Source organism: Meleagris gallopavo, chromosome 29 (genome assembly GCF_000146605.3).
Source record: "Meleagris gallopavo isolate NT-WF06-2002-E0010 breed Aviagen turkey brand Nicholas breeding stock chromosome 29, Turkey_5.1, whole genome shotgun sequence".
NCBI classification, from domain to species: domain Eukaryota; kingdom Metazoa; phylum Chordata; class Aves; order Galliformes; family Phasianidae; genus Meleagris; species Meleagris gallopavo.
In genome coordinates this window covers 2589961-2610142 of record NC_015039.2, presented here as the reverse complement: position 1 = coordinate 2610142, position 20182 = coordinate 2589961, and the positions used below count along the sequence as shown (strand labels likewise).

General features: G+C 44.8%; 2 protein-coding genes and 1 long non-coding RNA gene across 3 annotated transcripts in view; 2 read left to right on the top strand and 1 right to left on the bottom strand.

Moving 5' to 3' along the window:
- Positions 1 to 168: 168 nt before the first annotated feature.
- DHX8 (DEAH-box helicase 8) lies at positions 169 to 11628 on the top strand. Its single transcript, XM_010724559.3, has 23 exons — positions 169 to 327; positions 562 to 647; positions 866 to 938; positions 1223 to 1308; positions 1812 to 1921; positions 2025 to 2336; positions 2620 to 2764; positions 3105 to 3308; positions 3681 to 3768; positions 3920 to 4017; positions 4113 to 4260; positions 4531 to 4712; positions 5073 to 5267; positions 5508 to 5693; positions 6207 to 6417; positions 6739 to 6920; positions 7144 to 7284; positions 7568 to 7723; positions 7925 to 8062; positions 8404 to 8532; positions 9121 to 9317; positions 9473 to 9652; positions 10176 to 11628. The coding sequence occupies exons 1-23, from the start codon at positions 216 to 218 to the stop codon at positions 10393 to 10395; spliced, it is 3579 nt and encodes a 1192-aa protein (XP_010722861.1). The 5' UTR covers positions 169 to 215; the 3' UTR covers positions 10396 to 11628.
- Positions 11629 to 14923: 3295 nt separating this feature from the next.
- The window catches only part of ETV4 (ETS variant transcription factor 4), a 14880-nt gene continuing 9621 nt past the window's right edge, over positions 14924 to 20182 (bottom strand). Inside the window, exons 8-11 of the mRNA XM_010724558.3 lie at positions 18185 to 18253; positions 17694 to 17863; positions 17301 to 17402; positions 14924 to 16594 (exon numbers count right to left, since the gene is read on the bottom strand). Coding sequence (XP_010722860.1) covers positions 16373 to 16594; positions 17301 to 17402; positions 17694 to 17863; positions 18185 to 18253 — 563 coding nt within the window. The 3' untranslated portion in view covers positions 14924 to 16372. The remainder of the gene's footprint in view (positions 16595 to 17300; positions 17403 to 17693; positions 17864 to 18184; positions 18254 to 20182) is intronic.
- On the top strand, positions 16170 to 18993 carry LOC116217486. The gene is made up of 3 exons (XR_004162088.1): positions 16170 to 16258; positions 18211 to 18318; positions 18577 to 18993. It is a non-coding gene; the product is annotated as an uncharacterized LOC116217486 (long non-coding RNA).

Sequence of the window (20182 nt, the reverse complement as noted above, 5' to 3'; positions counted from 1 at the left end):
CGCCGCCTGTCTGCGCCTCGCCTCCCAGTGGAAGGCCGACATGGCGGCGGCACGCGTCGCCTAGCAACGGGCACTTCCTTCGCCCCGAGCGCCCACCGCCTGCGCTGATTGGCTACGGAGCGAGCCTCTCTAGCACACCCACATCCTCTCTATGATCAGCCCGACTTCCGGTGCCTCCCGGATGCGGAAGTGGCTCCGGGTATGCGGGGGAAGCTATGGCGGATCTAGCGGCTTTGGAGGAGCTCGCCAAGCTCGAGTATTTGTCACTGGTCTCCAAGGTCTGCACCGAGCTCGACAACCACCTGGGCATCAACGACAAGGACCTGGGTGAGCGAGGCGGGGCGGCAGCTGCGGGGGGAGGGCGGTTGTAGCTGGGCCTGACGGCTGCAAGGCCTTCAGCGAAGGGCTTTTGGTACTCAGAACAATTAAAAAAGTCTTCCGAAGAAACGTTGTGACGAAATTTGATGTGAGCTCCCAGAAAGGGAAACCGCCGCCCTGTAGATAGATGGATCTCGCTAGGCACTGCCCTCGTTTGATTGACTTTGTGTTCTTTCTTTGTAGCCGAATTTGTGATCAATCTCGCCGAGAAAAACACCACGTTTGACACGTTTAAAACTGTTCTCCAAAAGAATGGGGCTGAGTTCACTGTAAGTGAGATCTGAATGCTTTTTGTGTATTCCTTTGTCCTGATTTATCAAAGAGAGTTGTGGGCATTGGCTGCTGATTTTTTTTCAACTGCAGAGCTATGCAATATTCAGCTTTCAGTTTTCTTTGCCCTGTTGTTTACTCCTCTGTTGTGCTTTGTAATAATGAACAAAAGTGATGCTGTCACTTCTTAGATCTAAGCCTTCCTTTTCCTTTTCAGGATTCCCTTATTAGTAACTTGCTGCGTCTCATACAGACAATGCGGCCTCCATCAAAGCCATCTACGAGTAAAGGTGAGTGAAGTCTTTTCCCTTTCATCAATTCAGCAAAAAAGAAATAAAAGTAACAAAACTGTACTCTCATGTCCTTTGCAGTTTTTGCTTGTATTTATAGAGACAATATATATTTGTCTGTATTTATACAGAGCAATATATGTTAGTATTCTAAAATCTATAAGATCTGTATTAACCTTTGTATTCGGCTGAAACTTTATATTTAATTTCAGATAGGCTGAGCAGAAATCATTTTGACTCTTCAAAATTTTCTCATTTGTTTGTTTTATTAATTTCCAAATCAGAGGCTGTTGTCAAACCCAAGTCGGAAAAGGAAAGGTTGAAGGAATTATTTCCAGCCCTTTGCAGGCCAGACAATCCCAACGTTAGGGTAAGGTTACGATTTCAGTTTTCTTTCAAGAGTGTGCAAAAACGCAGTTTGTGGCTTTTTTGATGTCTCTGTTTATTTCAAGTTTTTCTTCACATTAGCGTTTGTATCTCCAGCCAAAGCATGGATAAGAGCAGACTGAGAAATAAAACATAAAAGAGCCCGAAGGCTGATATTATTGGATGTAGTCAGCAGGAATAGCTGTTACAAACAGTTGCTTCTACAAACTTACGTTTTGTAGCTCAGTAATAATTTGAGGTGTTGGGATGAAGCTGTCTTTTATGTAGAAGCAGATTGGCACATTATTGTGGCAAAATAAAGTAGCTCTGTTACACTTTTCATTTCTTCCTATCATATATTCTGCCTGATCTTTTTTTTTAACTTGCATTCTTTTAACTTGTATTCTTTCTGAATAGAAATGCATGAGATAATTTTTTCTGTAGGTGAATTCTCTGTGATGGATTTTTTTCTCAGCTGTCTTATGGAATGATTCTCTGTTCTTGTAGAATATGCTGGATGAAGATGATGTGAAAGTGGCAGCGGATGCACTTAAAGAACTTGAAGCTCTGATGCCTACTGCAGACAGGCAAGGCAAACAAAGGAACAGCGACCACCGGTGTGTTTTTAATTCATCTTTAAGGGAATGGATATTGGCAGTTGATATTGTCTGCTCGCTCTGTGGAATTTCAGTGTGAATATATTTTCTTTTGTTTGTTAAGGGCAAAGAAAAAGAGGAGGAGCCGAAGCCGGAGCAGGGACAGGAAACGAAGGCACAGATCTCGCTCTAGATCTCGTTCCAGGACTCGGGACAGGAACAGGGGTAAATCCAGATACCACTCAAGGAGCAGGAGCAGGAGTCCGAGTAGGGACCGTAGGGATCGAGACAAGTACATCGAGAAGAGCAATGAGAGATGGAGAGACAAGCATGTAGACCGTCCACCTCCTGAGGAGCCTTCCATTGGAGACATTTACAATGGCAAAGTCACCAGTATAATGCAGTTTGGGTGCTTTGTGCAGCTGGAAGGTCTGAGGTATGTTATAATAATGACAACAAATCTGGTTCTGTTCTGCCTCTGCTTTTTTCTGCTGGTGTCTTAAGGAGGTTACAGGGCTACAAAAAGGTACACTGAGTTTTGTTGCTAAAATCATGTTCTGTTTCAGAAAACTAAGGTAGACAGAGGAGAATGTTAACTATTTTTACAAAACGTACACAGACAGTTGACAACAAAATATTTTCATCCAGACTCTGAATGATCTGAAGAACCATCTGAGTAATAATGTTCAACATCTCATATAGCTCTGTTTCACCTACAGGAAGCGTTGGGAGGGCTTGGTCCACATCTCAGAGCTTCGAAGAGAAGGACGTGTTGCCAACGTTGCTGATGTTGTGAGCAAAGGTCAAAGAGTAAAGGTCAAAGTGTTATCCTTTACTGGATCCAAAACCAGCCTGAGCATGAAGGTATGGAATTGTCACATCCCACTGGATGTGGAATCCATTCTGTGGTGCTTAGTGTAGAAGTTATGGGATGCTAAGATGTTTAAAGATTACATTTCTTTCTGTTATCTTGTTAGTGAATGCTAACACGTAACTCTTCAGGTCAGAGGTACAACTGTAGCTCGTTTTTTAAGTGACCTGTTATCTCTTATTCATTTTCTTTAGTTTCTCCTGTGTGTTTCTGATGTAATAGTCTGAACAGTTCTTTTGATTTGACACCCACCTGAGTGACTGATGAAACTTCTTGCTATGCTTGTCTAGATGCAACATAGGTAGAGCTGAGTAATTAATCTATCTAATGTAGGATGTTGATCAAGACACTGGGGAAGACTTGAATCCAAATCGGAGGAGAAACTTGGTTGGAGAAAGCAATGAAGAAACTTCTATGAGGAATCCTGACAGACCCAGTCACCTGTCCTTGGTGAATGCCCCGGAGGTGGAGGATGATACCCTGGAACGGAAACGACTCACCCGAATTTCAGACCCAGAGAAATGGGAAATAAAGCAGGTGTGTTTTGTCTTGAGGGAAATACGGTGTCATTCAGTAAAACTGCTAAGTTTTGTGGTCTAAAATACAGTGCGTAGTTTAATTTATACTTTGACTCTAAGTATAGAGTCTGCTGCTTTCTTACGGGACTTTTTGGCCAGCTGTCTCGTGCTTATGTTATGCAGAATAACAGAAAGACTGTCCTGAGGTGAGATGAGCTGGGGAGATGTGTCCAGAATGTCCTCAACAAAGGAATGGTCCCTTGTTTTGAAATCAGAACATTCCTTTATTCCTGACTGCAAGTCTGACAGTATCATAAGAACTGAGACCTGATGGGTGTAAGCTGTGTTTGTTGATGGGGATAAATTCATGTTTTATTCATTCTCTTACCAGATGATTGCTGCTAATGTGCTTTCTAAGGAAGAGTTTCCTGACTTTGATGAGGAGACTGGGATTCTTCCTAAAGTCGATGATGAAGAAGGTAATGTTTCTAAGTAATCTTATGGTTCTTAATTCCTTATGTTTCTGGACATAAGGAATCACATTTCTGCTGTGAAATGAATGTGAAACATATCACAATTTTCTAAAACATTTAGAACTTTCTGTTAAAATTACCACTTCTTGATTTTTAGATGAAGATCTCGAGATTGAGTTAGTTGAAGAGGAACCACCATTCCTTCGAGGTCATACTAAACAGAGCATGGATATGAGTCCTATAAAAATAGTAAAGGTAAGAAGAGATTTTTAGGATTAAAAACAGTACACTTTATTTAATTGATTTAGTTGGGAGCACTTGAAATTTTAATGTTTTTTCTTGCTTTTCAGAATCCAGATGGTTCATTGTCTCAGGCTGCAATGATGCAGAGTGCTTTAGCTAAAGAAAGAAGGGAACTTAAACAAGCCCAAAGAGAAGCAGAGATGGATTCTATCCCCATGGGGCTCAATACACACTGGGTGGATCCTCTCCCTGATGGTATGCCTGCACACATCTAAATGTGAACTGTGCATTTTTTGTGGCAGCTGAGGATGCATTACTAAATAGCAAGATAGATAGTGAAACAATTTTATTTGTTTTTAACCTGGAAATTAATGTAATACAGGGGGTATATATCTAGGAACTTTGAAAATGCATAAGTACACAAGAAAAATATAGAAGGTGTGGATGATGGAGTGATAGGAGCAGGATTTTGGGGATCTGTGCTGTGTGAACTTAAATGTGATAATGAAATTGTTTCTTTTCTAGTGGATGGAAGACAAATAGCTGCAAACATGCGAGGTATTGGGATGATGCCCAATGATATCCCAGAGTGGAAGAAACATGCATTTGGTGGCAACAAAGCCTCTTATGGTAAGAAGACACAGCTTTCTATCATTGAGCAGAGAGAGAGTCTCCCAATCTTCAGACTGAAGGAGCAGCTGATACAAGTAAGACTTGAAATTATGTTTGAACAAGCAGTAATTTAATATAAATGTTGTCTTAGCTTGTTAGTAGGTGAATAACCATTTGGTAAGTGCAGAGCTGTAACTCAGAGTAATTATTTTTACTTACAAATATGTATGTTAGTAAACCAAAATTAAAACTAGAATCACATGGGCAAAGAGACTTGTCAGCTACGTGGTTGAGAAGTTTGCAGACTCTTTCAGTAAGAGGATATCACTTTTGGTCTGGGTCAGCTGGAGCAAGAGAAGTAGGTTTTCAGTCTAGTCCTAACCATACTATGTTTATTTTTGCTTGTTCTCATTTTTGGAACTGTTCATATATGTATTTTTAATGATCTTTTCTAGGCTGTGCACGACAACCAGATTCTGATTGTTATTGGAGAGACAGGATCTGGGAAAACAACACAGATTACTCAATACCTGGCTGAGGCAGGGTATACATCAAGAGGAAAGATTGGATGCACTCAGCCTCGCAGAGTGGCTGCAATGTCTGTTGCAAAGAGAGTGTCAGAAGAATTTGGTTGCTGTTTGGGACAAGAGGTGAATTTCAGAGTTGAATGATGTGCCAGAATAATCATGAAGAAAAGCAGGAGAAATCAGTAGTGGAGCTGGTTGTTGTTTTTTTTTTTGCTAATGTACGTGTGTGTGTTCCCTTGTAAGCTCTAAAATTGGCTGGCATAATAATCAAACTAAGAACTAATGGTGGTAATTACTTCTTTTGGATGCAGATTCAGTTTTAATGTAAAAATGGTGTGTTTTCTATTCAACTCATCCTCTTAGGTTGGCTACACCATTCGATTTGAAGACTGCACTAGCCCTGAAACTGTCATCAAGTACATGACAGATGGTATGTTACTGAGAGAGTGCTTGATAGATCCTGATCTGACTCAGTATGCCATTATTATGCTGGATGAAGCCCACGAGAGGACAATTCACACAGATGTGCTCTTTGGACTCTTGAAGAAGGTAATGTCATATCTGATTTTTATTGCTCTGATGTCCCCTGTGTGCTATACACAGGTAGGAGCCCACTGGGAAAGGAAAGGCCACACAGGTCAAGTTCATTTCAATGCTGAGTTTCTTAAGAAGCAAAGCTATGTTCCTAATAATTTGTTATCCACATTTTTTCTCTGTGTGAAGATAAAGCAAGCAAAATTCAACAGAAACAAAAAGCTTTAGCTCTCCAAGGTGCTTTTAATGTTGGGTGAGCAGAGGAATGCTATTGCGTTGCTCTGTCTTCTCTGACCAAAGCTTTCTGTGATGGGTGCTGCTAAGGAAGGTTTGAAATGTGACCTCAGTGACTCATTATTTGAAATTCTCAATGCTGGAATGAGTCACCCAATTATTTGTCAAATTGCCTGAGACAGTTGGTCACGTTTCTTTCTTCAGTACGAAATATTTCTTTAACTGAAGTCAATTGCCATGTATTAGTTGTCCCAAAGACAATAAATGACCTGAGTACTTTCTTTCCTGCCACAGACAGTGCAGAAACGGCAGGATATGAAGTTGATAGTGACGTCGGCAACACTGGATGCTGTCAAGTTCTCTCAGTACTTCTATGAGGCTCCAATCTTCACAATTCCTGGCAGAACATACCCAGTCGAAATTCTGTACACAAAAGAGCCAGAGACAGATTATTTGGATGCTAGTCTGATTACAGTAATGCAGATCCACTTAACTGAACCACCAGGTGAGTGGAGAGTCGTGATTCATGGATGGTGAGTCTGGGTGATCAGTAACTGAGGGATTGTAACCTGTGAGCAATATCTTTCTGACTCATGGAATGCAGTTGGTAGCAGGAGCAGAACAGAGACTCTTGTCTATTGTTTGCAAATACAGTAAATAAAATGCTAAAGATGCTGGGTGAAAGACAAAGTGTGTTGCTTCTGGCTGAGGGGACTAGCAAAAGTGGGGCTCTCTGCTTCAGATGGAAAGGTGTCATATGAAATGTGGTAATACAGGAGCTGTACTAAGCATATTTGATCCTATGCGTATTTTACTTCCTTTGTAGGTGATATTTTGGTGTTTCTAACTGGCCAGGAGGAGATTGACACAGCCTGTGAGATCCTTTATGAAAGGATGAAATCTCTGGGACCTGATGTTCCAGAGCTGATTATCCTCCCAGTATATTCAGCCTTACCCAGTGAAATGCAAACCAGGATCTTCGACCCAGCCCCACCAGGAAGCAGAAAGGTAATTTCAGCTAAGTGTGACTTCATTTTCTCCTGGCATATTTTAATAGTTGGATATATTACACTGCTGCTCATACTTTTAGCATTTCCGATCCTTATAGTTACAATTTCAAACAAAGGGCAGTACTTTTGGAGAAAAGGTGGCTTTTACATAGCATGGAGAATGTTTTTGGTTGCATATATGCCTATACAAAGTGGTTACTGAAGCAAGCTGTTGTTTATAGGTTGTTATTGCCACTAACATTGCTGAGACATCGCTTACTATTGATGGAATATATTATGTAGTCGACCCTGGCTTTGTGAAGCAGAAGGTATACAACTCCAAGACTGGGATTGACCAGCTGGTTGTTACACCAATCTCACAGGTAGGCATTCTGTACTCAATGCTTTTATTTCCTGCTGTTAACATGCATTTAAATGGTGTGGAATCCAAGCACACGGAAGCAAAGTAAGGCAATGATAAAACTGCATTTTTGAAAACTCCTTGAGATTCTTTGTGGCCATGCTAAGGAAAATGTAACTTTTCTGGGACGTACTGGAAATCTTTTTATCTATCACAACAAATAAAATGGTGAATAATTCTTTTACTTCACATTTTTTAATGGTACCTGTTTACACCTGTTCACTGACATGCCTCTTTGCCTTTAGGCTCAAGCAAAGCAGCGAGCAGGAAGAGCTGGGAGAACAGGACCTGGGAAATGCTATAGGCTGTACACAGAGCGTGCTTATCGAGATGAAATGCTAACAACCAACGTGCCTGAAATCCAGAGAACAAATTTAGCCAGTACAGTACTCTCCCTGAAGGTGGGTATTTTTCTGACTTTAAGCAAGTCAGCCTGATTATAAACTTTTCAGTGAATTAGGCTCTGCCTCAACCCTTTCCATGGGGGTTCAGTCAGTTGAAGTTAGTGTTTTGTTTTGATGCTTATGTATTTCTGGCTGGAGTTTGGTGTCTTCCTTCTCCTCCGTGTTGTAACTTGCCTCTTGTCCACTCCCTCTGCTCAGGCTATGGGCATCAATGATTTGCTGTCCTTTGACTTTATGGATGCTCCCCCAATGGAAACTCTCATCACTGCCATGGAGCAGCTGTACACTCTGGGAGCTCTGGATGATGAGGGATTACTCACTCGACTTGGGCGCAGGGTAAGCTAAATAAAACACTTCTTGGTGCTGTCTGGATTGCCAGTGTTTAGAGGGTGACATGGAGATGTTGTTGTGTATTTTCTGCTTTTTAAGGATCAGCTGTTATTTTCGCTTATTCATAAGGTTACTTATATGAATATGTGAAATAATCTCCTGTAAGTCTTGAGATATCCTTGTGATTGTGTGTATAGACAAATAATTTAATGTTGAATATAATTATTCTGGGTAATACACACAGTTTTGATGAGAAAGCATAGGAGAAAGAGCTTTTCTCTATTCCACTGAGGGAACTCAAGATTTTTTGAGACTTTTCAGGGTACTCTGAAACAATTCTTTTGCAGATGGCAGAATTCCCCTTGGAACCCATGTTGTGTAAAATGTTGATCATGTCTGTACATCTGGGATGCAGTGAGGAAATGCTGACAATAGTCTCCATGCTGTCTGTTCAGAATGTGTTCTACAGGCCGAAGGTAAGGAATGCTGCTGAGAGGAAGCACTGTTACAATATGAGTTCGTTTTGTGGTGACTGCCTTAAGTCTTAGGGAGTGAGCATATCTGCCAAAAGAAACCTGATGGTTCATGCATTGCATATCTGCTACCTTTTTTGGACATTCTGTAGCTGGGGGGATGCTAGTAGTTTCTTTGCATGTGAAGATGGAAGTTACAAGTCTTTTTCTTTTCCCAGTAAATACAAATAATCCTAAACCAAGTCAGCTTTAGCTCTGCAGATCAGGATGGCTTTGTCATTTTCATGTATATGGAATGTATTTCTCCAGGACAAACCACTGATGATTGCTTTTAAGTCAGCAAGCAGCAGAATGTGCTGTGGTAGGATTCTTTTGCATCAGACTGCTCTTGAAACCATCGGTTCTTTGTTAGGATGGCCTGCTGCAACTTAGAGCAAAATGAAGTTAACAGATAATATAATACAGTGTCTAATTAATGGCTTATGAGCAGATTGGACAAGTGGGGAGGGGTTGGAAGAGCAGCAGGGTCAAAGCCACTGCTTCAGTACCTCTGGTAAGATGTAAATGATGGATGCATACTTTATGTGTTAGGATAAACAAGCACTTGCTGATCAGAAGAAAGCCAAGTTCCATCAGACAGAAGGTGACCACCTCACTCTGCTGGCTGTGTACAATTCCTGGAAGAACAATAAGTTTTCCAATCCTTGGTGCTACGAAAACTTTATCCAAGCCCGCTCCTTACGCAGGGCACAGGACATCCGCAAGCAGATGTTGGGCATTATGGACAGGTGAGCATCTCCAGAGGAACAGGTACTGACTTTGTACTGTTCTTATACTACGGTAACTCAATAAAATGTATTAATCTGATGATAGTGGCTCCACTTGGATGTGTAGAACTCTGATTTTTTTTTTTTCTTTTTTCTCCCTAACTCTTTTCTGGCAGGCACAAACTGGATGTGGTGTCCTGTGGCAAGGCAACAGTCCGAGTCCAGAAGGCCATTTGCAGTGGTTTCTTCCGAAATGCAGCAAAGAAGGATCCTCAGGAGGGTTATCGAACACTCATTGATCAACAAGTAGTCTATATTCACCCATCCAGTGCTCTCTTCAACAGGCAGCCAGAATGGTAAGGTGTCATGGTTTTATGAGTTTTTGTTGTCTAATTGATGTAAGGAGAGGGATATCATGTAATTTCCTATTTCAGTTCAAACTCCATAACTTAAAAGCCTGTTGTGTGCACTATTTGTAGTATGCAGATCGAGGTGTAGGCTTCTGACTTTCTGCAGTGGGAGAAGTTTCAAATCTGCTTTTGGCTCTTTCTACTGCTAGAATGTGTGCCTCTGCAGACATGAGACTTTCGTTTAGAACCAAAGCTGGGACTGAATTAATGATAGTTTTGTGTTTCTGTTTTGTGGAATTGAGATTTGTGGAATGTTGAGAAAGAGAATGAATTGTTTTGAACTGAATGGAACATTTCTTTGCTAAAGAAGTAGGAGAGGAAAAAAGAAGATGGTTCTTCTGGAGGGTTCTTTTGGAGTGTTATGCTGAACAAGGGAAGAATCAGAGATAAAGTGCAGCCCTTGACGTGCCTCTTTTTGTTTTTTTCCTTTGGAGATCTCAGTATCCCAAATTGCTGTCTCTTTTCACAGGGTGGTGTATCACGAACTGGTGCTGACCACCAAGGAATACATGCGTGAAGTGACAACCATTGATCCCCGCTGGCTGGTGGAATTTGCACCAGCGTTCTTCAAGGTTTCAGATCCAACCAAACTGAGCAAACAGAAGAAGCAGCAGAGGCTTGAACCTCTGTACAACCGCTACGAGGAGCCCAACGCCTGGAGAATATCGCGTGCGTTCCGACGCCGATAACCTCCCTGCCCTCCTCCACAGACTGCTTTTCTATGTGATTTTTTTGGACTGTTGTGTCCAAAAGCAAGTTTAAAAGCAAGTGTCCTTTCTTTTAGAACGCTTGCAGTTGGAGTTGACTTACAAAGTTGACAGAAAAGAGGTGCTTTCAGAGAAAAAGCACAAGGGGGCGGTGCTTGCTTATGTCAGCTGCTCTTCAGATTTCTACAGCATGTGACAAATGTCCTCTGTGCTGCATCACTTCAGAAACGGCCCTTGAAACACTTGGAGTCATTCCCTTTTTTTTTCTTTCTTTCTTTTTTTGAGACGAAACCTTAAGGCTCAGAAATCTGAGCAGAACAACAACAATAAAAAGGCAGTGGTTAAGAAATAGCTGCTAACCAACCTCACTGTTTGGAATGACCAGAATTATTTCTTGACTCTGCTAAGGGATTTATTTCAACTTACACTCTCAGACAGTGGTTGTTTTGAGGGTGCTGCTTGTTCTGCATTTTTCCTGTTCACTTTAACTATTTGTCCCTTCTGCAGTGAGCTATTTAGTATCTATGGTTTTGGAATAATGCAGGAAAGATCCCTTGAAACTCAGCTAGAATGTCTGTTATACTTGGATAATGGCACAGGTCAGACTGCAAGTCTTATCCTTCCTCACCATCTCCCATGTGCTGAAGGCTAGTATATCAAATGGTAATTAACCACATCCACTCTGTAGCACGGCTCTGTCTATGAGCATAAGTGGTTGCAGATGTTTGGACTTTCTCTACAATGTGTCATGTGTTTTATTTCCACTTACAGTGCTTGGTGACATCACAACTGTTGGTTTTTCAATAGAATATTCTCTTACAGCTGAAATGTCTGTAAAACACGGTGTAACAGTTCCTTATTTAAGAGCAGATCTGACTGCCTGGTGTGCACTATGTCATGCTGGAGGTATCTGTAAATTGTTTTTTTTTGCTGTTGCAAACAGATGAAACTTATTTGGTGCCATAGATGGAGATCTCCAACTTTTTTGTTTGCTAAAGTTGTTTAAATGAGTAGAAAGAACTTGGCTGGTTGTTCTATATATATTCAGCTACCAAGAAATATGCTTCAATCTGAAAAGGAGATATGTTGTATTTATGTACAGAAGTGGACAGGGATGTTGTATATACTGTTTTATTATGTTCTATAAATACCCTGAGCTCTTCTCTGCTGTTACATCTTTACAGAGCTAAATAGAATTAGAAACTTTGTACGTTTGGAGGCTGTTTATTTTCCTTGTGTCACTGTGCAGATGCAGTTGTCCTATTGAATCCTCTTCTGAGCCATTTCCCTTCTGCCTGCTGGCAGAGAACAAGCTTAGCAGTGAATTAGCTACAAATAAAGGGGGAAAGGATACAGGGAGTGAATAACTGGGCACGATTAAACTGAAGGGTTGCAATGAGTGCCATTCCCCAATGGTTGGCAGGCAGACTGTTATTTGCCTCCAGCTTGTGCTAGTGAGCTGCATCAAGCTATGGTTGGTTTATATATATATATATACATAGTTGTATATGTTTTTATATCTTATTTTGTAGGTCTTATTTCTTCCTGGAAGTCCAACCTTTTGCCCTTTATGCAAGAAAGATAAATGTGATTTTTACAGCCGCCCTCACACGTGCTCCATCTGCTATAGTAACTACTTTAGCCTCATTAATGGGCTTGTTACCAGAGCCAGTGTGACAGCAAAGTGCTCCTTATACAACAGGGGCTTTGTTTGTAGTAATTCAGTTTCCATGAGCTTTCTGTGACGATTGCAGAGGGGCTGTGATGTCGACCCATTAGCACTTGTGTGGAATTTTTCATTTATGAATGTATTGTTCTCTTCAAGCCAGCTGGGAATACAGTGAGTACCCATTTTTAGCACACGTGTTTTGTGTGTGCATTTTCTGTCACCTGCATAAATCCTTGGGCTGGTATCTCTGTGCTGGAGCTGCGTTGTGCTGCTTGGTCTGGGCTGAAAATGGTGCTGGAGCTCAGGGAGCTGCTTGGCCAGCAGTCTGTGTTCAGGAAAGAAAGGAGGGAATCCTTGAATGCAGAAAAGTTTCTCTTCTCTTTTTGAAACAACAGGCCAGAATAAAAGCAAAGAAGTGGAAACAAATTGGATCCTGGTGGCTCCTGGCTGTTTTGGAAGTGTTACCATTCATTTCTACCACCAAGTTCTGCCCCACTGTCAGTGCCTGAAAACTCTGCTGATGGAAATCCATTGTCAGACTGGTGCACCTGAGCAGAGCCAGCAAGAGGAGGAGGAGCTGCTGGGTGACACAGGTGATACTGAGCAGTGCTGAGGGCCACGGCTGCCAAGCTCTGCCCTCTGGGTGTCTGCTGGAGCCCTGGGGTCCTCCTGCAGTGAGCTGCCTCTGAGCATGGAGGTGTGACCTTCTGCACTACAAATCCAGGGAAACCTAAGGATCAGAGTCGGGGAGAGCACTCAGAGCCCCTGCAGCACCAGTGGTGAACACAGGCACTGCTCACCTGTGCTCAGGTGTGCATCCTTGCACCGATTTCTTTCATAATTTTCATAATTTCTATGTTCCTTTTGTGCATTAATGCAAATGCTTCAAAATTGCTGTGCCTGCTGTGCTGTTTATGGGGTTGGTCTTCTTGGCCTTGCTTTTTTTTGTTGTTGTTCCCTCTTTAATAACTCACATTTAATTCATTTGTACTGGGATCCTTGAACTATGGCCAGGGTTTTGGATAGGCAGAAAGTGGTTTGGTTGGGGCTGTCAGCTGCTGGGATGTGTCTGCTTGACCCTGGGGGCTCTGTCTGTCTCTATCTGATGGAATGAAAGCAGAAAGGGCAGCAGTGAACCCCAAACTCACTTAGAGAAATAGAAAAAGGTGCCATGGAGCTGAGCCAGAAGATGAGAGGCACTTCAGGTGCCATTAACTGCTCCAGCTAACGAGCTGCTATTGTGGATGACACCTGTTCCTGTGATTCAAGGAGGAGGGGGAGATGTGCAGAAGTGGCATCATAGGGCTGAGGAATTTAGCAGAGCAAATCTCTTGAGCGTATCTGCAAGCCCAATGTCTGTGTCCTTTTCAGGAGTGTTAACACCTGCATAAAACCTTGCAGGGGTTTGGTTGTCCTGCTGTTAGTGCCCCTGGGGTTGTGCTCACCCATGGCGTGTAATGGTGTGGCATGCACTGCTCAGCATTCTGTCTGCTGCTCCTGGGACAGGACCTGCACCAACCAAAGCAGTGGAGCAGTGCCTGCTGCACTCTGTGCTGGATCAGGGAGAGATGTTTGCATTGTTTTAATAATCCTCCTCCCGGTCAGGCGAGATTTGCTGTTGCTTTTCTTCATTATCACCATTCAGCCTTATGGAATCCAGTGGTAGAATATTTCCTGCACCAAGCTCCATTTTCTGAATTCAGAAAATCCTATAGCTGTGGTCTCAAGAGAGCTCAGCTCCACTTGGCAACCTGTTAGGGCTCATTCCTTTGTCCCAGACATCACACACTTAAGGGTACATCTGGGACATGCTGTAATGTTGCACGTTAATTATTTACTATGACCAGAATGGAACTTTGCATTGTGTTCTGTGTGAGAGATTTACAGCACATCCTGCTGGGCTCTGGGCTGTTACTGGAGGCAGAGGGACAGTAAGGCCATGGCAACAGGAGCAACCCGTTGAACAGGCATGCTAGAAAAAGGTAAAATTGGAAAGAAATGAGTGCTGAGGGTTTATTTCCTGCTGCTCCCAAAGCACCATCGTAGCCCGAGGGATAAGCCAGTAGGATAAATCTTAAATAGGGTGAGGAAACAATAGTAGAAAGTGTGAGAATATCAGGTGTACTTGCATCCAGGTGGCAGAGCGTTGTCATGAGCAGAAATTGCCCCTGGGGGCTTTTCCATGAAGAGCAATGGTGTGAGCTATGTCCTTCCTCCCTCTCCTACCCACCGAGCATGGAGCAGAGCTGGGAATTCATAGGGGGAAGGGACAGTGCTGTGCAGGAGCAGCATCTGCACAACCCCTTGCACCCATGGATGTGCCACAAGGATCCAGCTTGGAGAAAAGCAGCACTGCTGGCTGCAACTGTGAGCATTTGGGTTTTGGAGTGCTGGAAACTCCCACGCAGGGTGGGATGGAGTTGGCACCTCCAGGAGCTGCACAAGGAGTGGTGGCACTTGGCACCCCACCATCCTTGGCCTGGCTGAACTGGGACTGCAGAGTGCATTCATAAGCTCCCACTCTCTGCTGTGGGTATTATAAATCTCTGCCCTTTGGAGGTCACTCCCCCCCCTCAATTATGAGAACCTGATCTTGCTGATTCCCAGAACTGCTCCGTGCAGCATTGATCCGTGCACTGACAACTCCGAGTGAAAGATGGGCTGCAATGTCATCCTCCTGATGATCAGCTCCCTCCTCCTTTCTGGAAGGAAACTTGAATGGGCTCAAGTGTAGCCCAAAGAACTCCAGAAAACAAATTGCTTCAGCCATCCCACAGCTTTGAGGCATCGAGTCGAAGCAAGCTGGTGGAACAGCCGGGGGCTAAAAGGAAGGGGCAGCAGCCAAAGACATAGACCAATTTATTAATTATAGTATTTTTTTACACTCATAAATAGTAAAGGCAGATTATACCAACAGCAGGGTCTCCTTTTGCCATCACTTTGGGACAGCGGAGGCACTCGGTGGAGTGGGATGAGGCAGCAGGGCTGGGAGCCCAGGGCTGAGCATGGGAAGGCAGCAGAAGAGGAGGCTGCTCCTCTACCCCCTCCCCCAGCCCTGCAGAGCTGAAGCACAGAGGGAATGGGTCTTTCAGTCAAGGAGGAAAGAAGCTGTTTTGGTACAGATTCACCACGCTGCTGCTCACCCAAATGGGCAACAGATTGCAATTATTAATTAAGAAATGCAGCACCTCTCCTTGGGGATGTGGTGCCCACTGTGAATTTTCACTATTGTGGAAAAACAGTTAAAGTGCTGCTTTGGGCTGCAGATATATTTGCCTTTCCCCCACTTCAGACTTTACCTCTTTGAAGGAAACACATGCAGAGGTTAGGTCTAAATTCAGATGGTAAGAGCTCTGCTTTAAGCTATTCCAGAGAGCATTTTCATAATCCCTCCCCCCTCCCTCTCAGGTTCTTTTCACCTCAGATGATTTTCTAGCCAAGCCCATGAGCCTCCAAAGATCCTGGAGATGGTTCTAGCCCTTGTCTAGACTGAAACAGCCACACCACACTGCTGCACAGGTTGCAGAGGCAATGACATTGATTTGAGTCACAGAGTAAGGCAGCTCTGTGGTTGCTCTGTGCTGGTTTCAGAGCCATGCACACAGAGTGCTCTCACTCTGGCCCACATCTTCAGCTGCCCAGCTCAGAAATATGTAGCAGCCCTGGCATGAGGTGCTGCAGGCAAGGAGGTGGCAATGCAGGAGCATGCACATACAAGATGGGTATTTCTCAGTGCCAACAGAGCAGTTCTGGGGGAGGCATTTGGTCTGCAGCCACATGGCACAGCTCTTCTGGGCAGAAGGGAAGGTTGGCCCTGAGGAGGTGAATCTGCACATGTCTGGGCTGCTTCTGGCTGAGGGCAGAATACCCAGGGAATCAGCACTGGAGGAACACAGCCAGAAGCAGCTGTAGCATCCCCAGCTGTGAGAAAAAGCTGAGCAGGATGGTATCACCTCTGCCAAGGAGAGAGATGTTGTAGGTGGGCTCCTGCTGTAGGCAGCAACCACCTGTGATGCTGGGAAGCCACAGCTGCCCTGCTCAGGTGATGACTTCACACTGAGGAGTGGTTCCATCCTGCCAGATATGGGGTTGGCACCACCAGCACCCAGCAGCCCCATTAACCCCCTGGTTATCCATCCACACGTCAACCTGAACACTTTCTCCTGCCCACAGCAGGTATCATAGTTCCGTGCAGCCCCAGGCTGGCCTGGGAAAACACCTATACAGCTTGGATACTAACCAGACATCTCCTTATATACACAAGCAGGGTGGCACACAGCTCCAGCAGCTCTAGTAGGTGTAGCCTTTGCCGTAGAGTTGCGGGGGAAGGCTCCCAAGGTCAGGCAGGTAAGCAGTGCTCTCATCGAGGTGGGACAGAGGCACCGTGTCCTCCTCACTGATCTGCCGCTCCAGCTCTGCCTTCAGGGCCGGCCTCTGGTTGTCAGGGAAGGCCAGAGAGAACAGAGCCTCAGGCTCACACACGAACTTGTAGACATAGCGCTCCCCTGCCACCTGTAGGGAGAGAGAGAGCAGAGGATGCTGCCAACCACCTCATTGCCCAGCACAGTGTCACACATAGTTATCCCCTCCAATGTCCTGGATCTGGGAGAGAACATCCCCACCACGCAGGGCCAAGCCACAGGCAGTGGATCTCTCTCTCAGCTGATCGTACACCTTTGTAGCTACCTAAATTCAAGCTCTTCTTACTACTGATATGCAGGAAAATAATACAGAGAGGAGCCATAAATTCTTTATGGCATTCCTGGCTTCAGCTCCTTTGCACCATCCTCATTTAGCTGCTGCAGAGAGTGGATAAGGAGTGAGTAAATCAGCGAGCCAAGGATATGGTGCACCTGCAGGGCTTCCTGGCTCTGTCAAAAGGACCATCACGAGTGGCACAAAAGCTCCAGCTCTGTTTATGGGGGTGGGCAGTGATAGGACAAGAGGGAATGGTTTTAAACTGAGACAGGGGAGGTTTAGGTTGGATATTACAAGGAATTTTTTCTCCCAGAGGGTGGTGAGGCACTGGAAAGGGTTGCCCAAGGAGGTTGTGGATGCCCCATCCCTGCAGGCATTCAAGGCCAGGCTGGATGTGGCTCTGGGCAGCCTGGGCTGCTGGTTGGCGACCTGCACACAGCAGGGGGTTGGAACCAGATGAGCACTGTGGTCCTTTTCAACCCAGGCCATTGTATGATTCTCTGATTCTTTGCAAACTCACCTTCTGCATGATGCCTTTCTCATAATAGTAGCGAAGAGAGCGGCTCAGCTTGTCGTAGTTCATGGCTGGCCGGTTCTTCTGGATGCCCCACAGCCTGGCTACCTGCAGGATAAAGCCACAGAGCATGTGAGCAGCTGTAAACAGAGAACACCATCCAGCCGATCAACTTTGGATAAAGGGGACCACAGTCCGTATAGAAACATTTACAGCATTTAAGGAAGAGGCTCAAATGATAGCATGGGCTCAGCAGTTCCAATTGCCTGCAGGACATTAAGAACAGCGAAAGTGTGGCACTGAGATGTGATTGGTGGGGGTGGGCTGAGGTTGGACTTGGGGGTCTCAGAGGTCAGCAGCTGCTCCCCCTGAGCCTGCAGAGAAACAAGAGGGCTTCACCTCTTCTGGTTCAATCAGCTTGAACTCCATCCCTCTTCCAGTCCAGGCGATGAAGTGGGAGTTGGTGGGATCATCCAATAGAGCCACAAGGAACTGCCAAAGCTGGAGAGATCCCCTCCGCTGGTAGGGGGGGCCCTCCCGGTACCCTCCAACCTCCTGCTTGATGTCACCTGTTGAGAGGGACAAACAAATTGCTTCTGAGGGTAAAACACAGATGCAAAGAGAGCACATCCCATAAAAGCTTACCCAGAATATTTCAGTTCACGCTAACCAAAGCAGCAAATTCACCAGCAGCTCTTCTAGAAGCTCTAATGCACTTCCCAATTAAGATACAATCGTTAGAATCTGCTGCTAAAGATGCTCAGGAAATGGGGTGCCAAAGAGCTGCTCATGAATCACAGCAAATCCACTATGAGCAATGCAGGCAGTGGCCAAGCCATGAGCACAGAGGCTGGATAACCCCATTTAAAAGAAGTTACTCTTTCTCTAACCTTCAAATTTTTCTGGAACAACGCAGACATCGTCAGCAAAGGGCCTCATCTGCTTGTCATAGCTGCAGCCTGGAAGGGGAAGGAAGGCACAAAGGAGTCAGAAGCAGACAGGGCAGCACAAGCACAGCTCTCAGGTGACAAACAGACCCCTTCTTCCAGCCCAGCTACCCCACTACAACTTTATCTTCACCACATTTTGTACCATGGATTGAATCAGTTCATCTCCATGGTGCTACCTGGCTTCCTCCAGAACAGCCCTTCACATCAGGTCTGGGGCAACAGGCTCAGTTTGCACATCTCCTCTCCCTTATGTGAAGCTTAATATAAGATAACCATGCACTCTGGTGCTGTTTTCACAGGTGGAGGTGGCATTATGGTTTTTTTTTTTTTAGGGGCACAGTGAAGATGTGAACAGAGAGCAGCCAACATTCAGGTGCCGATATGCAGTGTCTTCCCCTTGAAATAGAGCCAATATAAAGGCAAAAACAATCAGAGTCCAAAATGAAGCAGAAAGACTTCTTCAGATCTCTGTGCAGCACATATCATTGCCTAGATGCCATAATTTATATCCTCTCTACCTTGTTTCTGCATCCTGTATCAAAACCCCTCTGGATGGGAAGCTGTAATTGGGAGCTCTGGGTGAATGCAGCCCATGTCCTTCATACTCCCATGTAAAGCCATCAGTGCCCACAGACATTTTGCTGATGCTTAGGGCAGAAGGGTGTTCTGAGCTGACAGACTCTGCATTATTACAGTCGTAAACCACTCTCAAAGAAGAGGTTCCCTGGGTTTGCCCATTTTCTCTCCCATCTGCCCAGCAAGGCCCAGGGAAAGCATGGTATCAGCAGGGGCACAGTGTTCCCTGCTCCCACATGAGCTTTTGGTGATGGATCTATGTCTGCTAAAAAGGAATAAATTCAAAACCTCCTTTAAAACACAGGGAAAGCAGAAGGAACATTCCCTCTAGAGCAGCATATGGGGTGAGCACTGTCAGAGCAGCACATCTTCGGACAGAAACAAATAAGATTTTTCCCTTGTGGAAAATGAGAATTATCCAATTGCTCTGGCACATAGAGAGCTATTTTCAGAACCATGAACTCGATTTCTGTTGGTGACCCTCTGAGATCTCTGCTGTTTGCTCTGCCTTGCCCTGCTCAGCAGGTGGAGGCTGACACCGACAGAGAGACCTGCACTGAGCTCTGTGCTATGGCCATGGGACAGGCCAGCATGGGGGCTGCCAACCTGCTTTAGTGGCAAGCTTTTAGCTCCGCTCATCAGCAGGCAGCAGGTTTATCTCACACAGCACAGGGTTTTGCTGCAAGGAGCAGCACTCAGGTTTCCAGCAGCCAACAGCAGCTGCGGGTACGAGGCAGCAGCGGAAGGTGATCCCAGCACCTCCATTTTGTGCTGGAAATCCCTCTGCTTCCATTCAGAGCAGAGGAACGGGGCTAGGAGGGCACAGAGTGTAACCCCATAGTGCTACCCCATAGCACTATCCCATAGGGTCACCTCACAGCACTGCCCCATAGCATCATCTTATAGCGCAATGCAAACCCTGCATCCTGAGCAGCTCAGGGTCACCTCTGCTGCAGAGACCTGAGGTGGATGTTCTGTACTGGCTCTGAGATATTGGATGCCTTCCTTTCTGCTCTTAATGGTAGAAGGTTTTTGGTATAATTCCATCCACGCTGATCTCATCTCTCTCCCTCTCTGCTTCCTGCCAGCCTCCACATCCCCATCAAGAGGGAAACTCCCCTTGAAGCTTGGAACATCTTTTCCCTCTCCTCCGTTTCTAATGCCTTCAATGGGAAACTTCAGCACCCAGTGTTGGAATTCCCTGCACAGGGCTCTCCAACATATTAATTCATCTGGTCAGGGTCTTCTATGTAAGCACTGCTATGGTCTCCAAAAGCCTTCTGAAGGAAGTGAATAACAGAAGTCTTGAGATTCCTCCAAGATCCTGTTTCTGATGCCTCTTATTACCAGGGAGATAGACCA